At 50.8% G+C, this 18672-nt stretch overlaps 2 protein-coding genes across 22 annotated transcripts in view; both read left to right on the forward strand.

The window, feature by feature from the left end:
* Positions 1-205: 205 nt before the first annotated feature.
* Positions 206-9718, forward strand: TYSND1 (trypsin like peroxisomal matrix peptidase 1). Of its 11 annotated transcripts, XR_008492088.2 has the most exons (7): positions 206-2308; positions 3760-3890; positions 4961-5057; positions 5310-5362; positions 7563-8350; positions 8917-9056; positions 9461-9718. XR_008492088.2 is itself a non-coding variant. In XM_054436968.2 (5 exons), the coding sequence occupies exons 1-5, from the start codon at positions 1143-1145 to the stop codon at positions 7566-7568; spliced, it is 1542 nt and encodes a 513-aa protein (XP_054292943.1). In that variant the 5' UTR covers positions 206-1142; the 3' UTR covers positions 7569-8496. The 11 variants fall into 11 exon arrangements, 5 of the variants coding, with proteins under 5 accessions (XP_054292943.1, XP_054292942.1, XP_054292941.1 ...); XR_008492086.2 differs by lacking the exon at positions 5310-5362 and having other exon boundaries at positions 4872-5057; XR_008492085.2 differs by lacking the exon at positions 5310-5362 and having other exon boundaries at positions 4872-5057; positions 8920-9056.
* Positions 9719-14536: 4818 nt separating this feature from the next.
* The window catches only part of AIFM2 (apoptosis inducing factor mitochondria associated 2), a 33718-nt gene continuing 29582 nt past the window's right edge, over positions 14537-18672 (forward strand). For 3 of the 11 annotated variants that reach the window (XM_054436972.2, XM_063670517.1, XM_054436976.2), the window contains exon 1: positions 14548-14895. The gene's annotated coding sequence lies outside the window, so the exon portion shown is untranslated. Of the gene's footprint in view, positions 14896-15431; positions 15607-18672 lie in introns of all 11 variants that reach the window. The other 8 variants (XM_063670515.1, XM_063670514.1, XM_063670519.1 and 5 more) reach the window with 6 other exon arrangements.

The following is an 18672-nucleotide window of genomic DNA, read 5'->3' on the forward strand; positions in this document are numbered from 1 at the left end:
TACTTCTTTGGAAAAGTAGAGAAGTTTTATGTTAGTGTACACTAGAGATGGTAAACTATGCCTTGTGGGTCAAATCGGGCCTGCTGCCTGTGTTTGTGTGGCCTGTGAGCAAAGAAAGGTTTTTACACATTTAAATGGTTGGAAAAAATATTTAAAGAATGCTATTTCTGCACACAAAAAATTATATGAAATTCAAATTTCAGTGTCTGTGTCTTTTTATTGGGACACAGCCACCGCCATTCCTTTAGCTTTTGTATGCAACAGCTGCAGAGTTGACTATTTGAGACACGTTGTATGGTCCCCTCAAACTGGAACTGTTTCCATTCTGGCCTTCTACAGAAAGTATTTGGACCCTGGCCTAGATAAATCTGGCTGGTGGTTATGTTATGTGAAATGTGCACACTGCAAAATATAGGGCTGTATGATTAAAATTTTTGATTTCAGCTACTGTTCATAGTCGATTTAAAGGGCAATTTAATTTACAGCAAATCCAGTTTCTCGGAGATTTGTGTTGGGGTTTTGGCAGCAAAAAAAAATCCTAGGAGTAATCTTGAGAGTTCCATGCCCCCTAGTGGATTGCTATAGGGTTTACTTTTAAATTTTCAAAACACTGAATTGGCCAAGGATTTCCTTGGTCCATATTATCCCAAGGGTCAGAGGCTGAAGACCTGGGCAGATGCTCACAGGTACTGTCATGGCCTGGGCAAATCTAGCCACGTCAGCGCTCATTTCTATTCCCTTTCCCACATTCCAGCAAACAAGAGACTAGGCTTGAAGGGACCCACCTTCCTCTCCTCCGATTCCTCGTGACGCCGCACGCCTCTTACTCTCCCCGGGGCTCATCCGGGGGAATGGGGCAGAGATTATGTCCCACCGGTTGGACGAACTAACGAGGGCGGGGAAAGGAAAAAAAAAAAATCAGAATAGGCAGCCAATCAGAGCTCGGCACAAGTCCAGCCAATCGGGTCGGGTCAATTGGGGCTTAGCCAATCGGGCTCGATGAGGAAGACCTGAGTCAGAGCTTGCGCTTCTCGCTTCCATCTGTGGGTGGCGCTAGGCTGGTTCAGCCGGACCGGGTAGGGGTCCTCGCTCGCTAGCTCGCTGTTTCTCGGAGAAGCCCCCGAGTGTCCGGCCTAGAGGCCATGAGAAGGCAGTGGGGGTCTGCCATGAGGGCGGCCGAGCAGGCGGGCTGCGTAGTGAGCGCCTCCCGGGCCGGACAGCCCGAGGCGGGCCCATGGAGCTGCAGCGGGGTAATCCTGAGCCGTAGCCCGGGCCTGGTGCTTTGCCACGGGGGCATCTTCGTCCCCTTCCTGCGAGCTGGCAGCGAAGTCCTGACCGCGGCCGGCGCCGTCTTCCTGCCTGGCGACAGTTGCAGCGACGACCTGCGCCTGCACGTGCAGTGGGCCCCAACGGCCGCGGGTCCCGGCGGCGGCGCGGAGCGGGGCCGCCCAGGGCTGTGCACGCCCCAGTGCGCGAGCCTCGAGCCCGGCCCACCTGCCCCGTCCCGCGGGCGTCCCTTGCAGCCCCGGCTTCCCGCTGAGCTGCTGCTGCTGCTGAGCTGCCCGGCCTTCTGGGCCCACTTCGCGCGCCTCTTCGGGGACGAGGCAGCGGAACAGTGGCGCTTCTCGAGCGCGGCGCGGGATGACGAAGTGTCGGAGGACGAGGAGGCGGATCAACTGAGAGCGCTGGGCTGGTTCGCGCTGCTGGGCGTGCGGCTAGGCCAGGAGAAGGTGGAGGAGGAGCGCGGGCCAGCCATGGCCGTGTCGCCTCTCGGGGCCGTGCCCAAGGGCGCGCCGTTGCTGGTCTGCGGCTCCCCTTTCGGCGCCTTTTGCCCCGACATCTTTCTCAACACGCTGAGCTGCGGGGTGCTCAGCAACGTGGCCGGCCCGCTGCTGCTCACCGACGCACGCTGCCTGCCCGGCACCGAGGGCGGTGGCGTGTTCACCGCGCGGCCCGCTGGGGCGCTGGTGGCGCTGGTGGTGGCGCCGCTCTGTTGGAAGGCCGGCGAATGGGTGGGCTTCACGCTGCTCTGCGCCGCCGCCCCCCTTTTCCGCGCCGCCCGCGACGCGCTTCGCCGCCTGCCCCCCAGCGCCGCTGCCCTGGCTGCCCTCCTGCCGCCAGAGGTGGGCGTCCCGTGGGGTCTGCCCCTCCGAGACTCCGGGCCCCCGTGGGCAGCCGCGGCAGTGTTGGTGGAGTGCGGCACCGTATGGGGCTCCGGAGTGGCTGTGGCACCCCGCCTTGTAGTGACCTGTCGGCACGTGTCCCCTCGGGAAGCAGCCAGGGTACTGGTGCGCTCCACCATCCCCAAGTAAGCCCGCAGGGCTGACCCCACTTCATCTCTTTCCAGGTCTCAGATCTGGGTCCAGCCCTAATACTCTTGAGTATTGTGCAGGCCTTTCTTGTGTCACGTGGATGCTTTGGGCGTGTAGTGGGTAGAGACCTGGAACCCTCCCCTCATTCTTTATACCCAGAACCCCTGTGGGGAGAATCTGGGGCAAGGTGTCAAGCTCGAAGCAGCTCTGGATTTCGGTACTGTGGGACACCCTGAATCCGGAACTGGGCATCTTTGAGCTCCCCTCAAAGTCTGAGTTTCTACTGGGCAGCTTCACTGTCTGATAGCCCTGCACGCCATACCCCACGGTTCTCTGGCCCTTTGAACAGAGATTCCCTAACCCTGCTGCTACTCCTCTGAAAGTGATAAGGTCCCAGAGGCCCAGGATGGTGCTCTCCTGGGGTAAGGAGATGGGTTTGTTAATTTTATCCATCTTTTAGAGCTTAGCCAGAGCTTCCCTTCTAAGTGAAATGTGGGTTTCTACCTAATCAGAAGGTAGGGGGGTGGCCCAGGCAGCTCTACGTGGTTCAACCCAGCCTTGCAGCCCAGGCTTTTCCAAATCTCTTTCCTGAATCCCCAAGCTTAGCCAGGTGTGGGTAACACTGCCCAGTTTTGCCATAGGTGTCCCCACTGGTGGCCTATAGGACAGCCATGACTTTATAGGGAAGACTGATGATGAAGGTTTCCCTGTGATGTGTGGCCCCCACCAGATTCCTTCCACTCCCCCACATGCCCCTTGCTCCTAAGGAGACTGCCAGGTCTGTTGGAAGCTACCCCTACAGAGTGTGTGGTAGGATGCCCCTGTCTGATCCCGGGCAAGTCACTTAATCTGTCTAAGCTAGCCTCCCTGGGAGTTGATGTGAAATGTCATGGAATGGAGCCTGCCACGTAAGTGTGCTACGGAAGTGTTAGCATGTATGTAAATAGGGACCCAGAGGAGTGAAACCATGTCATATCTGCCCCACCAACTGACAGGATTGTTGTGGGTATCAACGAGGCAGTGAAGGAAAGTATTGTGTTTGCTTTGGCTCCTCCCACTTTCTGTTTGTTGTTGGGAATGTTACTGAGCGTCTCTCAGCCTCAGTTATACCACCTAAAATGGAGATAATGCCAGTGCCTAGTTTATAGGGTCGTGAAGACTAAATAAAGTGATGTCCGCAAAGCACTAACACCAAACCTGGCCCACAGTGCTAAGTGTCAGGTTGATTATTCAGGTACAGGAAGCTTTATAGAAGCAGCACACTTTGTCAGCCACCTTTGGAGATACCACAGAATGGTTACGTGATGTGCCCAGAGTTGCCTGGCTGGTTGATTTCAGGGCTGATAACCAGATCTTCTGACTTCTGCTGTCACTCTCAGCTCCTTGATTTCTCCCAAGTACTGAGGAGTCAGAAAGCTAGCCTGTCATTTGTTTCCCTTGCTCCCAGGAGTGTGGCCATCTGGGGCCGTGTGGTATTTGCCACTCAGGAGACATGTCCCTATGACATAGCAGTGGTGAGCCTGGAGGAGGACCTGGATGATGTCCCCATCCCTGTGCCCGCTGAGCACTTCCACGAAGGTAAAGGACAAAGGGCGACGCCTGAAGGAGGGCCCCTCTGGGCTAGGGTGGGCCTCAGGAAGGAGAATCAGTGTTGGGCATTCTCACGCAGTCAGGGTGGCACTGGTCAAGGACCTTGGAGGCCTCCCTTCTTGTGCTGGTGGGGCATGTGGAGTGCCCTGTGAAGGATAATGCACACCCTTTCCCCGAGTGCCTGCAGCAATGTAGTGTGAGGATGTTGGGCCTTTGGGGTTCCTTAACACTTCAGTCTGGTCAGAGAGGCATGTGGCACTTTCAGGGCTCCAGAGACACGATTTGGGTAAAAGGCTTTGTGATGCTGCCACATAAGTACTGATGTTGCACTCCATGGAGGCAGTGTGATACGGTGATAAAGGGTCCAGGGGCTCTGGATGGGCATCTTTCCTCTGCCACTTATTAGTCCCATGTCCTTGGACAGACTAGTTAACTGTCCTCTGCCTCATTTTCCACGTCTTTGAAATGGGGCTAATGCATCCTACTTCTGGGTGTTGTGAGGGCTGGGTGCGACGTTGCCTGTAAAGCACTTACCCCCATACCCTGCACTTGGAAAAGGAAGGTCATGGCTGCCTTATAGCCATCATCACCATTTCTTTTCACCAAGAGACTTCTTAGGAGTTCCAGGAGGAGATGGGTGTGAATTCCACAAATATTTATTGAGCATGTAGCTAGGTGTTAGGAACTCCTAAAAGTCACTGCCCCGCCTGTCCAGGGAACGAGGACTGGGGAACAGCCTGTTGCTCAGAAGTGGTCATGCAGATATAGTGCTAGGAGCTCAATGGAGTTCTCAGCCTCTTCCAGCCAGGGGACCTGGGGAAGGCTCTCTGGAAGCAGGAGTATCTGAGCAGAAACTTGAAGGGTGGAGGGGTTTGGGGCGTTTGGAGAGGGTAGGGATGGGAGTTAGGGAGTGTGAGTCCTGCTATAACACAGGTGTCCCCAGCTTCACCCTCCTTCCTTCCCTGGCAGGCGAGGCTGTGAGTGTGGTGGGCTTTGGCATCTTTGGCCAGGCTTGCGGGCCCTCGGTGACCTCAGGCATCCTTTCGGCTGTGGTGCAGGTGAATGGCACGCCCGTAATGCTGCAGACCACGTGTGCTGTGCACAGCGGCTCCAGTGGGGGACCCCTCTTCTCCAACCACTCAGGAAACCTCCTTGGTAACCAGCTCTTTGGCCCCCTCGCGCCCTCCCACTTGCCAGAACCTCAGTCCCACCCCATGAGTGCTTGTGGCCAGCCCCAGTGCACCCTCTGTCTGGGAAAATGGTGGGCATTATGAGTGAGCTAGCCAAGGTTTGCAGGCTGTTCTCCTGATGGTGGAGAGGGAGGGATGCTGAACTGGGAGGAGGGAGATCGGGGCTCTGGTCCCTTCTCTGCTACTAATATAATTTGGTTTGATCTGTGAAATTCAGGAGTTGGATTAGTCAAAGCGTCACAGACTCCAAAGCCAACAGAGTCTGGAAAGGTAAAGCAAATGAATGAGAGAAGACAACAGGGAGGGGAGGGGAGAGGTCTCAACTGAAGCGCACCCGACTCAGCCGCTGCAGACTGTGGCCGTGAAGGAGGATGGGCCTGACGTTGGCTGGTATTCTAGTATTTTCACAAGACATGGAAAGCTTTTTTTAAAAAAATACATGTGGCCGTTAAATTGATCAATTTTTAAATTTTGGTAACATTCAGGTTTTTAAAAAACTGTCTGTTTAGCTGTCAAAAAGAAAAAAGAAAAAACATGGGTTCATCTAGAAATCTCCAACTCCAGTCCGGTCTAACTCTCCTCGTTTGTTTCTTCTTTCTCCTGTAGTGAAAAACCTTGCTCTTGCTGTCTACAATATGTTTACTTACCTGTTCCACCCTAGTATACAAGTAAAATTGTATTTGCATAACTTTAGTATATTTCCTCTAAATATTTAGTACTTACAAAGAGGAGATATTAGAGCCGTAAGTAATATTTAGAGCCGTAAGTCTAGGCCTGGTGTGGTAGCTCGTGCCAGTAATCCCAACACTTCTGGAGGCTGAGGCAAGAGGATCACTTGAAATGGGAGTTCGAGACCAGCCTGGGCAACATAGTGAGACCCTGCCTCTATTTTTATTAAAAAAAATTTTTTTTAATTAAAAAAAGAAAATACTAAGTCTACCTTGGAGAGGCCTGGCAGATAGCGCCTCAGCTAAGTGATCAAGGTGAACATCACAAGTACTCCATACAGACATCAGACAGCTGAGACACTGGGAAGGACACATGGCTTTTATGGTATTCTTCCCAATAATGCGTAACCTTAAACGATTAAAAGTAATGGCAGAACACTTAAAAGTGATGACAAAAACCACATTCACTTTTGCACCAATCCAGTAGTCATGAGAAAACATTAGGTAGGCCTCAACTGAGGGTCATTCTCTAAAATCACTGACCTGAGCCAGACATGGTGGTATGTGCCTGTAGTCCTGGCTCTGCAGCAGTCTGAAGTGGGAAGATCACTTGAGCCCAGGAGTTCAGGGCTGCAGTGAACTGTGGTCACCATTACACTCTAGCCTGTGTGACAGAGCAAGACCCCATCTCAAAAAAATAAACTGTATGTTTATTTAAAAAAAAAAAAAAAGCCAGGTATGGTGGCTCGCACTTGTAATTCTAGCACTTTTGGAGGCCAGGGTGGGAGGATTGCTTGAGTCTGGGAGTTCAAGACCAAGCTGGACAACCATAGTGAGGCCCCAGCTCTACAAAATATTTTAGGGAGGCTGAGGCGGGAGAATCACTTGAGCCCAGGAGGTCGAGGTTGCAGTGAGCTATAATCCCACCACTGCACTCTAGCATGGGTGACAGAGCGAGACCTTGCCTCTAAAAAAACAAAAACAAGAACAAAAAAAAAACTGTAAATAAATAAAATAACCTGCACTCCTAAAAATGTCAAGGCCATGAAAGATAAGGAAAGACTGAGGAATTGATCCAGATTGGAGGAGATTTGGGAGATGCGACAACTAAATGCAATATGGAGTCCTAGATAGGATGCTGGAACTGAAAAAGGACATTAGTGGAAAAACTAGTGCAACTCATGTCAGTGAGTTCTATAGTTCACTTAATAACAGTATTCTACCAAGGTATATGTTTTGGTTTTGATAAATATTTTTTGGTGACATTAGATATGAACATAAAGGAAAGCTGGCCAAAGGGTATATAGAATTCTGCACTATTTAGGCAAGACTTCTGTATGTCTGAAATTATCTTTAAAAAACTACACACACATCCATGCACCGAGCAGGCCAAACAAAACATGTCTGTGGGTCTGATTCATTCATTCATTCATTCATTCAACAAGCCTTTGTTGAGCGCCTACTTGGCACAAGGCAGTTTGAGGTACTGGGGAGACTGCATGAACAAAACATCAAAGTCCTGCCCTTATGGAGCTGACACTAGGTGGAGAGAAAGATAACAAGTGAAATAAGTGAACTATCTAGTGTGTTAGATTTTGAGAGTGTTAAGGAGAAAATGTAAAGCCAGGAAGGGGTGTGGGTAGCAGATGTTCGTGTCTAGAAGCTCAGCGTCTGTCACCATGTGGGGTGGTATCCAGCCCTACCAGGCCCTGGGGGCTCCAGGGTGGAGATGGTCCTCCTCCCTTCTGCAGCCTTTCTGCCCCCTGGCTCACATCCTCTTTTGCTCTCTGACTCCTCAACAGGCATAATCACCAGCAACACCCGGGACAATAACACGGGGGCCACCTACCCCCACCTGAACTTCAGCATTCCCATCACGGTGCTCCAGCCGGCCCTGCAGCAGTACAGCCAGACCCACGACCTGGGTGGCCTCCGTGAGCTGGACCGTGCTGCTGAGCCAGTCAGGGTGGTGTGGCGGCTGCAGCGGCCCCTGGCAGAGGCCCCGAGGAGCAAGCTCTGAGGCTGTGTTACCACCTTTGGAAAGAAGAGTGACCTTTTTCTGCTGTAGGAAGTGATGTTGAGGTGATGGTGGCCTCAGGATTCAGGGCCCAGCCCCTGCAGGGGCCCGGGCTACCTCTCATCTCCACCCAGTGACTGCAGTCTGGGCTTTGGGCTCTGGGGCAAACTTCTCTTCAGCCCCATGGATCCTTAACCTGGCAGCCCGTTTTGGGGTGCTTTCTTGAGCCCCCAGTTCTCTGTCCCCTAGCACTAGACTCCGCTGTATTGTTTTTCCTTCTGGGGAGCCCACTCCAACTGCACAGAAGTTCTGGGCCTGACAGGTAGATGCCAGCTGGAAGGCAGGCCCATGCCTGGTTTTGCGTCTGTTCCCCTGAGGGCCATCGTCATCCTGGAGCTTCAATGGGGCCTTGGCTCCTGTCTGCCTCTCAGTCAGAGTCAGGGCTGACAGAGGACTCAGCTTCCTTAGCATCTCATCAGAAACCTTGCTGTGAAGACCAGAGACAGAAGGGACAGAAACAGGAGTGCCTCCTGCTGTGCCAGGCCCGTGGGCAGTGCAGGCAGATCCCTGAAGGTCAGCACTCCTGGGTCTTCATAAGCCAACAGGGGCGCTCTTGACACTGTGCCTTTTTTTTCCAGCCCACAGCCTGGGTCTCAGGGATCTTGAGGGGTAGAACATGTCTGGTTGGGGCTTGGGAATAAACCTGATCTATTGAAAAACCTCTGTATTTATATATCAAATTGTTGCTTTTTTTCAGGAGTTGAACTGGGAATAGGCGAGTACCAGGCAAAGAAACACACCCTTTCCTTTTTTTTTTTTTTTTTTAGAGCTGTGGTCTTGCTCTCTCACCCAGGCTGGAGTGCAGTGTTGCGATCATGGCTCACTGCAGCCTCAAACTCCTGGGCTCCAGGAGACCTCCTGCCTCAGCCTCCTGAATAGCTGGGACTACAGTCGCGCACCACCACGCCTGGCTAATTTTTTATTTTTGTAGAATTGAGGTATTGCTTTGTTGCCCTTGCTGGCTTCAGCCTTCTGGTTTCAAGCAGTCCTCCTGCCTCAGCTTCCCAAAGTGCTGGGATTACAGGTGTGAGCCACTGTGCCCAACCCAGAAATACACCGTTTCTGTGCTGTTTTCTCAGCAGGGTGTGAGCTCATGGGATACGGTCCTGCCAGACTGGCCCTCATAGCTGTTCATGTGCCAGTCAGAGCTGGGTGGGGCTTGCAGGTCCCGGAAGGTGGTGGTCTTGACCTGGCAGCAGGTGCTTAAAGAATGCCTAAGGTGGGTGTCAGCTGGGGAGTTCAAGGGTGAATGAGGCCAGGGCAACCCCCGGGAGCTGAGGCCAACTCTTTGAGTCAGGACTGTGCCGTGTGCCCAGGGCCCTGCACGTGTGGGCCCTCGAGTGATTTCTACTGGCAGGCTGAAAGCCCTGTGAGGGGCGGCTGTGGGTGGAGGCCACGCAGGAAGAGTGCTTAGGAGTAACTTGTTTCTAACACCTGTGTGCTGAGTGCCAGTGCTGGGTGTGGTGTTATGATATATATTGGTTTTCATCCAGCATTCCTGACTCGTAACGCTCATAGTCCTTGTTCCAGTCTTTGTTAGAATGTTGGGTATGTTAGGGCTCAGGGGGCAGGCCTCTGACCTCTGGGTATCCTTTCACTAACGTTCGCCCACCTTTTTGACAGTGGGTCCTAAAGACCTTCCCATGAGAGGGTCTCAATCCTGGGGGAAGGAATGCTGATGTCATGAAGCTTCCATAAAAACCCAAGAGGACAGGGTTCAGAGAGCTTCTGGATAGCTGAACACCTGGCGCTTCCTGGCATGTGGCGTGCCCAGGGAGGGCACGGAAGCTCTGCACTCCTTCCCCTTTCCTCATTCCTTGCTCTATGTACGTCTCTTCATCTGTATCCTTTGCGATATCCTTTATAATAAACCAGTAAACATAAGTAAATGTGTCTCTGAGCTCTGTGATCCACTCTAGCAAATTAATTGAACCCAAAGAGGAGGTCGTGGGAACTCAACTTGAAGCCAGTTGGTCAGAAGTTCTGGAGGCCTAGACTTGTGCCTGGTGTGGTTGAGGGGGGCAGTCTTGGAGACTGAACCCTCAACCTGTGGGGTCTAATAAGGTCTCTGGGTAGATAGTGTTGGAACTGAATTAGAGGACACCCGGCTGATGTCCACTGCTTGTTGGTGGGGAAACCCCACACACATTTGGTCACTGAAGTCTTCTGTGTTGATGATTGTGATGGCATGAGAGTAGAGGGAAAACACGATTTGAGGAGAGTTTTTCCTAAAACACGGGGCAATCACAGAACACTCCTGGGATGGTTGTTCCTCCCTTTACAGATTAGGAGTGGGTCCAGAGGTCATGGCTAGTTTAAGAGAAGTTCTACAGTAAGTTAATGGTAGCAGAGTCCTAGATCTGCGGTCTGACTTTGCTGTGAGAGGGAGTGGGGGGGACGGTTTATTCTTGCACGTGTGGGTACTGATATGGTTTGGGTGTGCCCCTACCCAAATTTTATCTTGAATTGTAACTCCTACAATTCCCACATGTCATGGGAGGAACTTGTTGGGAGGTAATTGAATCGTGGGGCTGGGTCTTTCCTGTGCTGTTCTTGTGACCGTGAATAAGTCTCACAGATCTGATGGTTTTAAAAGTGGGAGTTTCCCTGCACCAGCCCTCTCTTTCTTTGCTTGCCACCATCCATGTAAGATGTGACCTGCTCCTCCTTGCCTTCCGCCATGATTGGGAGGCCTCCCCAGCCATGTGGAACTGTAAGTCCATTAATCCTCTTTTTCATCCCAGTCTCAGGTATGTCTTTATCAGCAGCGTGAAAACGGACTAATACAGGCATCAAGGCACCCACAGGCTACTCTGGGGAGACTGATGTGTCAGCCCATTAGTGCAATAAGCAGGGAAGCTCTGTCCAGGGAAGAGTATGTCTGGGGGCCCAGAAGGGGTGGGTCAGGTAAGGCTTCAAGGTGATTCAGGCTCTGAACCATGAAAAGAGAGTTCAGAGCTTACCAAGTGGACTGGAAACAGAGTGTTCCAGGCTGAGAGTGGCAGGAGCTGGGATAAGGAAGTGTGGCACAGCTTCCTTGTGGAGAGAAAATTGGAAAAGTGCAAGACAGGCCCAGGGACCAGTTACAGTGGCTTGGTGAGAGAGAAGATGGCTGAGGCAGGACTGGTGGTGGTGAGATCAAGTGACAATACAGGAGGTAGAACTGACGAGCTCCCTAATTTGAGACCAGGTGCTGTGTCTCACGCATGTAATCCCAGCACTTTGGGAGGCTTGAACCCAGGAGTTTGAGACCAGCCTAGGCAACATAGCAAGACACTGTTTCTTCAAAAAAAAAAAAAAAATACAAAAATTAGTCAGGTATGGTGGTGCACACCTGTGGTCCCAGCTACTTGGGAGGCTGAGGCAGGAGGATGGCTTGAGCATGGGAGTTTGAGGCTGCAGTGAGCTATGATCATGCCACTGCACTCCAGCCTGGGTGACAGAGGGAGACCCTGTCTCTAAAAAAGAAAAACAAAGATCTAATTTGGGACCATGAGTGGCACTCACTTGCCATGTCCTGTTAGCCTGGTCCCTGGATGCCTATGTGGAGGGAGGCAGCCCCATTAACCAGTCCACTGGCCTGGAACTGATGCCCTAGCAAGAAATGCACTTCTGTTGTATTTGAGCCATTACATTTGGAGTCTATTGGTCATAGCAGCAGAACTTACCTTCACTAATATAGCCTCTCCCTAGCTGGGAGCACTATACCAAACCATGTGTTGGGGGAGAGAAGAAGAAACGAGGATATTCCTCTCTTCTTTGAAGCTTACAAATTTCGTTGGAACTATGTATGGAAAAGGAGAACGTTTACCAGGCTCTTCAGATCTAAGAGTTGCCTGTTCTTCAAGTGGGCATACTGCCTCTGTTTCTCTGGGCTCCTGAGATGAGCCAGTACCTTGGAGCTCCTCCAGCCCTGGGAGCCAACAGAAAAGCCACCTGTTGTCTGTAAGGAAGTGCCCTCAGGCCTGGCTGAGCTCATTACAGCAGAGAGCCAGCAACTCTTCCTTCTCTTAGATTCCGTCATGTTAGACAATCTGCCTGCTGTCCCCACTAACCATCAAAGTTCCATGGAATGAACTTGCCACTTTTTCAGCATCCTAACCACCACACTTTCCTGCTACCTCTGACACTTGGAAATTCAGAGACAAAAGCCCTTTTTTAGGCAGCAAGCCCTGATTTTCAGTTCCAAAGCTATGGGCACTACTGGGTGGAACCAGAGGAGTGGTGTGCAGTGAGCTACCTGGAGGGGTTGCATGAGACCATGTCCCCTCTCCTGGTTGGAGGTGTCTTCTGGTTGCCAAGAAAGTATTGAGTGATAATCAGAAAAATTCCTTGATTTTCATGATTTGTTGCTTTGTAGCAGGTCTTAAGGAAAAAAAAAAAAAAAAAAGATGTTCATGGTTTGGGACAGGTCCTTAGAGATGGGCCACACCAGCCCTGACACACCTGAGCCCAGTGTTGGGCCACCTCACACCTCTCTCGCCTCCCTTCCAGCTTTATCTTTGTCCTGCTCTTTCTGGAGTCCTTTCCTTGCATCCTGCCAGCTGGCATCCCCTTCATCCTTGCATGCCTAGCTTCTACACAAAGCTTTCCATGACCTTCCCAAGCCTCAGTGCTGATTCCCTGCAAGGCTGTAGCCTCTCTGTTCACCTCTCTGTGTCACATCTTACTGGGTACATGCCCAGTAAATTCCCCACAACTGAGATTCTGCTTTGCCTGAGCAGTGCCCTCTGGCTCCTTAGGGATGATGCCTGCTAAGGGGTTTCCTGGCCTTAAGGTCATGGTTCAGGCTGGGTGCAGTGGCTCACACCTGTAATCCCAGCCCGGGGAGGCTGAGGTGGGCAGATCACTTGAGGCCAGGAGTTTGAGACTAGCCTGGCCAACATGGTGAAGCCCTGTTTCTACTATAGCCAGGCGTGGTGGCAGGTGCCTGTAATTCCAGCTGCTTGGGAGGCTGAGGCATGAGAATTGCTTGAGCCTGGAAGGTGGAGGCTGCAGTGAGCCGAGAGCATGCCAGTGCACTCCAGCCTGAGCGACAGAGCCAGATTCGTCCCCCTACCCCCAAAAAAGGAGTCATGGTTCAGACCTCCATTGTAGGCCCACCCCCTTGCTTTACTAGCTGAGGGATCTTGCCTAAATTCTTTAGCCTCCAGGAGCCTAAATTTCCTTATCTGCAAAATGGAGATTAATAAAACTTACCTTGCAGGACCTTTGTGAAAAAAAAAAAAAAAAAAAAAAAAAACTTGAGAAGGCATTCAAAGCACTTAGTTCATGATCAATAAATATTAGCTTATTGTTCTTCTAAGACGATGAGTAGGATTTTTCATCAGAAATAAATCATTCTGGTTGCCTTGGGCAAACTAATCTGCAATATAAAATATCTATAATAAATGGCTGCTGTGTATTCATTGCTACTGTGTGCCAGGCACCATGTTAAAACACTTTATAAAAATGATCTCATTGAGACCTTTCCACAACTCTTTTTTTTTTTTTTTTTTTTGAGATGGAGTTTCACTCTTGTTGCCCAGGCTGGAGTGCAATGGCATGACCTCTGCTCACTGCAACCTCTGCCTCCCCGGTTCAAGTGAATCTCCTGCCTCAGCCTCCTGAGTAGCTGGGACTACAGGCATGTGCCACCATGCCAGGCTAATTTTTTGTAGAGACAGTGTTTTACCATGTTTGCCAGGCTGGTCTCGAACTCCTGACCTCAGGTAATCCACCCACCTCGGCCTCCCAAAGTGCTCAGATTACAGACGTGAGCCACCGTGCCTGGCCCTTATCCATAACTCTTAAAGTAGGTGCTAATATTTGCAGTAAGTAGGTGGAGATGGCTTATCTTTCGCTGAGTTAGCTTGATCTGATTTGAGCTGGCAATACACTGCCTTCCAGGTCATTGTCCCGCCTGTGGGTCTTTGCACATCCAGACCACACTTCCTTCCTCTTTACCTAAATCTGCCTCTTTCTCATCCTTGGAGAGAAGTATTTGCACCCTTCCTTTGCCCCCAGTCTTTTTTATTTTTTCATTTCATTTGATTTATTATTATTATTATTATTTTTTGAGACAGAATCTCACAGTCACCCAGGCTGGAGTGCAGTGGAATGAACATGGTTCACTGTAGCCTCAAACTCCTGGGCTCAAGCAATCCTCCCACCTCAGCTTCCCGAGAAGCTGGGACTACAGGTGTGCACCAACAAGCCTGGCTAATTTTTGTAGGTCTCGCTATGTTGCCCAGGCTGGTCTCCAACTCCTGGGCTCAAGCGATCCTCCCGCCTTGGCCTCCCAAAGTGCTGGGACTATAGGCACGAGCCACCGTGCCTGGCCATGCCCAATCTTTCTTACTGCAGTTGGTGATACATGGTTTTTGTTTTCTCTATACATGTATTTTTTGGTGGTGTGTTTAATATCTGTCTTTTCCCAGACTGTCGCCTCCATGAAAGCAGGAACCTTGTCTGTTTTCTCCTCCAAGTTATCCCTCCAACGCCTAGCATAGTGCCTGGCATATGTAGGAGCTCAACAGAGTTTGCGGAATTATTATGTGTATGTCTGAAGGAAGGATGTTGGCAGTGTGCCCAACGTGTGAGGGGAACCCCACTGTCCAAGGTTCCAGTGGCTTTAAAGGTGTCCTCGAGAAAGTCAGAGGGACAGGGGGACGCTTGTTTTCCTTCCTTCCTTCCTTCCCTACCTTTCTCTCCCTTTCTCTTTCTTTTTGCTTTAAAGTATGCTGAAAGGACACTTTAAGCCAAGTCTGAATGGCTCAGGCAGGACTGGGGCGCGGGTGCTGGCAGGAGCCGGAGAGGCGACATCTGGCCATGGAAGCATTTGTTTCAAAGTTCAAGGCCGTTCGCTCAGGGTCAAGGTCAGTCCGGCGGGCCGTTCGGAGACCAGCCCCAGCGTGCCAGGACCGTTTCCGGGGCCTGGCCGGGGCGTTGCCGCGGGGTCGGGGACCAGCACGAGTGCTGAGTCACGCCCTGCCCGGGAGCGCCTCGGGTCGGTAACTCGGGAAGACGACCAAGCGGGAGCGGGAGCCGGAGCGAGAGCGCGCGGGCGCGGCCGACAGGTGAGATCGCGCCGCCGGGCGGGCTCTCGAGACCCCGGGCGCCCCGGGCGGGACGGGGACCCAGAAGAGGGGCGAGCGGATCAGAGGCCTGGCTCACACCGCGTCTGGCGTGGGGAGGTCGGTGCGCGCAGTTGTGGCGCTGCGAGGAGACGGATACTGGGTTCAGGCCCGCCCCTCTCCCCCAAAAAACGCAACAGGGAAATTTGCTCCTGGCCGAGGGCAAAAAAAACTCCACCCTCCTGGTTTGGCCCCTAAATCCCTGCTAAGTTTTCCTAAGGAAGATGGGCTTAGGCCGGGGAGGGCGAACCGGGGAAGAGGGAAGATGGGGTGGGTGTAACCCGGATCTTGCGAGGACCGTCCGAGGACCGTCCGAGGGTGCGCTGGGTAGAAGCTGCCGGTCCGGACAGAAGCAGGTGTGGGGGGAAAGGGAGAAACCTCAGTCTCTAAGAGGAAAGAAACAGGAGTTACCCCAGTGCCCATAGGCTCGGGGGGATGGGGGGTGCAGCCCTAGGAGGTCTGCTTTTCCCCTCCCGAAGCCCTGGGTGCTGCAGGGACAAAGACCAGCGGTGAGTAAACTAACTCTGATGGGACGCGTGCAGTCCACCCGGAACTGAATTAGTGGCTGATATTGGGGCTCTCCTTCCAACACCACCTGATCAACACACCCTGCCTTTCCCTACAACGAGAGTCTTTTTGACCCTGGAATTTAAGGTGAGGATGGGGAGGGGTGAGGTCTCTTGGGGGGCTGATGATCCTGAAGGAGGACAGGCATAGGGCAGAGAGTCAGATATAGTTTGGGATGGGACTTGCAGGTTTCTGGACTGTGCACCTGCGTTCAAAAGCCTGTATGAGGTTCCAGTGTGCGTGCATGCACCTGCCAGGGAGCCCTGGGATCTCATATCACACCTGCCCTCACCCCAGCACCTAGAGAGGAGTTCTCCAAGGAGCACAGTGTGTCACCAAGAAGAGGGCACTGAGCCCCAGCCAGGGTGGGCTGGGCAGGCTTAGCACTACCCAGCCCAGAAGTGATGGGCTGGGCAGGCCAGTGGACTCCAGGGCCAGCCTGACCTTTGTCTGGTGGCGAAATGAAGCCAGCGTCCAGGTACAGGTGGTGGGCAGACCATGGGGACCACAAAGTAACTGGCTCTGAGGAGGAGGGACAAATTGCTTGGCCTAGGTTTTCTGTGCGGGAGTGAATATGACATCCAGATGAACCTGTCTGCCCCAGAGCTGCCCGCTCCTGGGGATAAAAGGAGGCTGCCTCCCTTCAGACTTTGAGTCCCTTTTCAGAAGCTGGTCTTTTGGGGGTTCTGTTCTTCAAGTAGTCCCTGAGGGGCTGGCCATGGAGTGTCCCAGGGAGGGAGGCCGCCCAACTCTCTCCATCCTGCTGTGTCCCCCAGGTGGAGGAAACCTCCATGGCGCTGTGAGTTGTGCTGTAGTGGCCTTCTTATCTGGGATGGCCACTCTGGGAATGTGGCTCTCCAGAGGCTGATGTTGAAACCTCCCCTTTGCATGAGCCATGACGACTCAAAAAGCATAGTGTTTTATTTGTAATATTTGTGAAGCAATACTGCAGCAACTCTGGGATGACATTCTTGCTTTGATCAGAGCCCACACGGTTCCTGCTGTGTGTCTTCTGAGGCACAACCTCTGAACAGCTTTGGCATAAATGTAACTTCCTGGTTTTTCAGTAGTCGTATGGGCTGCTTATTGTGGAAGAATACCCTTGAGATCAGGGTGGATGCTCTTGGCAGAGAAAACAGGATTGACTGAGCAAACTTTTGTGTAAATCAGGTTGTGTATGTGTGTGTCTGTGTGTATGTGTGTTGTGGGAGGGAGCAAAGGTAAAGTTACTGAGGAGTTCCTGGACAATCAGGGTTTGTTCCGTTCTCTTAGGCCTTCTTTTAAGCTAACATTCCTGAACCTAGACAGACATAGTTAAGATTCTCTGTGATTCCCACTGGGGCTTTGGTGTTCAGTTCAAAATCAGATGGTGGATTTAGCAGTTCCTCAAACAGTTAAACTTCAAGTTACCATATGACCCGGCAATTCCACACCTAAATATATACTAAAGAGGACTGAAGACCGGTTCACACAAAAACCTGTACACAAATGTTCATAGTGATGTTATTCACATAGTCAAAAGGTGGAAACAACCCAAGTGCCCGTCAGCTGATGACTGGATAAACAAAATGTGGTCTATTCATACACCAGTAATGGACTGTTATTCAGCCAGGAAAAGGAATGAAGCACTGATAACATGCTACAACTCGGATGAACCTTGAAAACATTATGATCAGTGGAAGACGTCACAAATGAAAAGCCACATAGTGTATAATTCCATCTACATGAATTGTCTAGAATAGACAAATCTATAGAGACAGAAAGAACATTAGTAGCTGCCCAGGGCTAGGGTAGGTGGGGTACAGGATTTATTTTGGGGGTGATGGAAGTGTTCTGGAATTAGATAGTTGTGATGGTTGCACAACCTGGTGAATACACTAAAACCCACTGAACTTACATCTCCTTTTTGGAAATTTAAATTAAAAAAATTTTTTTTTTGAGACAGAGTCTTGCTCTGGCGCCCAGGCTGGAGTGCAGTGGCATGATCATGGCTCATTGCAACCTCGACCTCCTAGGCTCAAGTGATCCTCCCACCTCAGCCTCCTGATATCAGGGACCACAGGCATGTGCCACCATGCCTAGCTAATTTTTTGTAGAGATGGGGTTTCACCATGTTGCCCAGGCTGATCTGGAACTCCGGAGCTCAAGCAATCTGCCTGCATTGGCCTCCCAAAGTATTGGGATTATAGGTGTGAGTCAGCCTACATCTCATTTTTTTTTTTTTTTAAAGATGGGGTCTCGTCTAGGCTGGAGTGCAGTGGTGCAATCATAGCTCACTGTGAACTTACATCTTAAGTGGTAAATTGTATATGTGAATTCTATTTTGATTAAAAAATTAGATGGTGAGCGGTCTGTCCTATTATTAAAGACATTATTTCTGCAAAAATGACATATGCTTGTTTGAAAAAAATTCAAACAATACAAAAGCTTAAGGAAGAAAATAAAAACATCATCTATGACCACTATTAGCACGTTGGTTCAGAGAGCAGGTTTGATGTGTTGAGAATTGAACTTGGGCAAGTTGTTGAACTTTTTTCTAAAATAAGGAGAAAAAACTCATACCTTAAATTGAAGATATGGGCAAAAGTGCAGCAGATGCTAACTGCTGTAATCATTACCTGTATATATGTATTCATACCGAGGTGGATGTGTCTTATTGGCCATAAATGGGATTAGATCTTTCATGTGGTTCTGTGGCCTGACTTTTTCGGACTGGGCAAACTAATCTGCAATATATATTTTATATATGTATATATAATAAGTGGCTGCTGTGTATTCATTGCTACTGTGTGCCAGGCACCATGCTAAAATGCTTTACATAAATGATCTCATTGAATCTTTTCTACAGCTCGAAATCACAGTGGCTTACACCTGTAATTCCAGTGCTTCGGGAGGCTAAGGCAGGAGGCTAAGGCAGGAGGATCCCTTGAGGGGCTAGGAGTTCAAGATCAGCCTAGGCAACATAGTGAGACCCTCATCTATACAAAAAAAAAAAAAAAAAAAAAAAATTAGCCAGCTCAGGAGTTCAAGGTTATAATGAGTTACGATCGTGCCACTACATTCTGGCCTGGGTGATAGGGCAAGACCCTGTCCCTAAGAAAATTAAAAATAAGTAAATAAATAAATAAAATAAATATTGCCTGACTTTTTCTT

Source organism: Pongo pygmaeus, chromosome 8 (assembly GCF_028885625.2).
Source record: "Pongo pygmaeus isolate AG05252 chromosome 8, NHGRI_mPonPyg2-v2.0_pri, whole genome shotgun sequence".
Classification (NCBI taxonomy): Eukaryota; Metazoa; Chordata; class Mammalia; order Primates; family Hominidae; genus Pongo; species Pongo pygmaeus.

Excerpts from the sequence above, each read along its gene's own strand:
- TYSND1 (XM_054436966.2), top strand. The coding sequence starts at position 1,143 with ATGAGAAGGCAGTGGGGGTCTGCCATGAGGGCGGCCGAGCAGGCGGGC. Across the intron at positions 2,309-3,759 it reads GTGCGCTCCACCATCCCCAA|GAGTGTGGCCATCTGGGGCC; the intron begins GTAAGCCCGCAG and ends CCTTGCTCCCAG. Across the intron at positions 3,891-4,871 it reads CGCTGAGCACTTCCACGAAG|GCGAGGCTGTGAGTGTGGTG; the intron begins GTAAAGGACAAA and ends CTTCCCTGGCAG.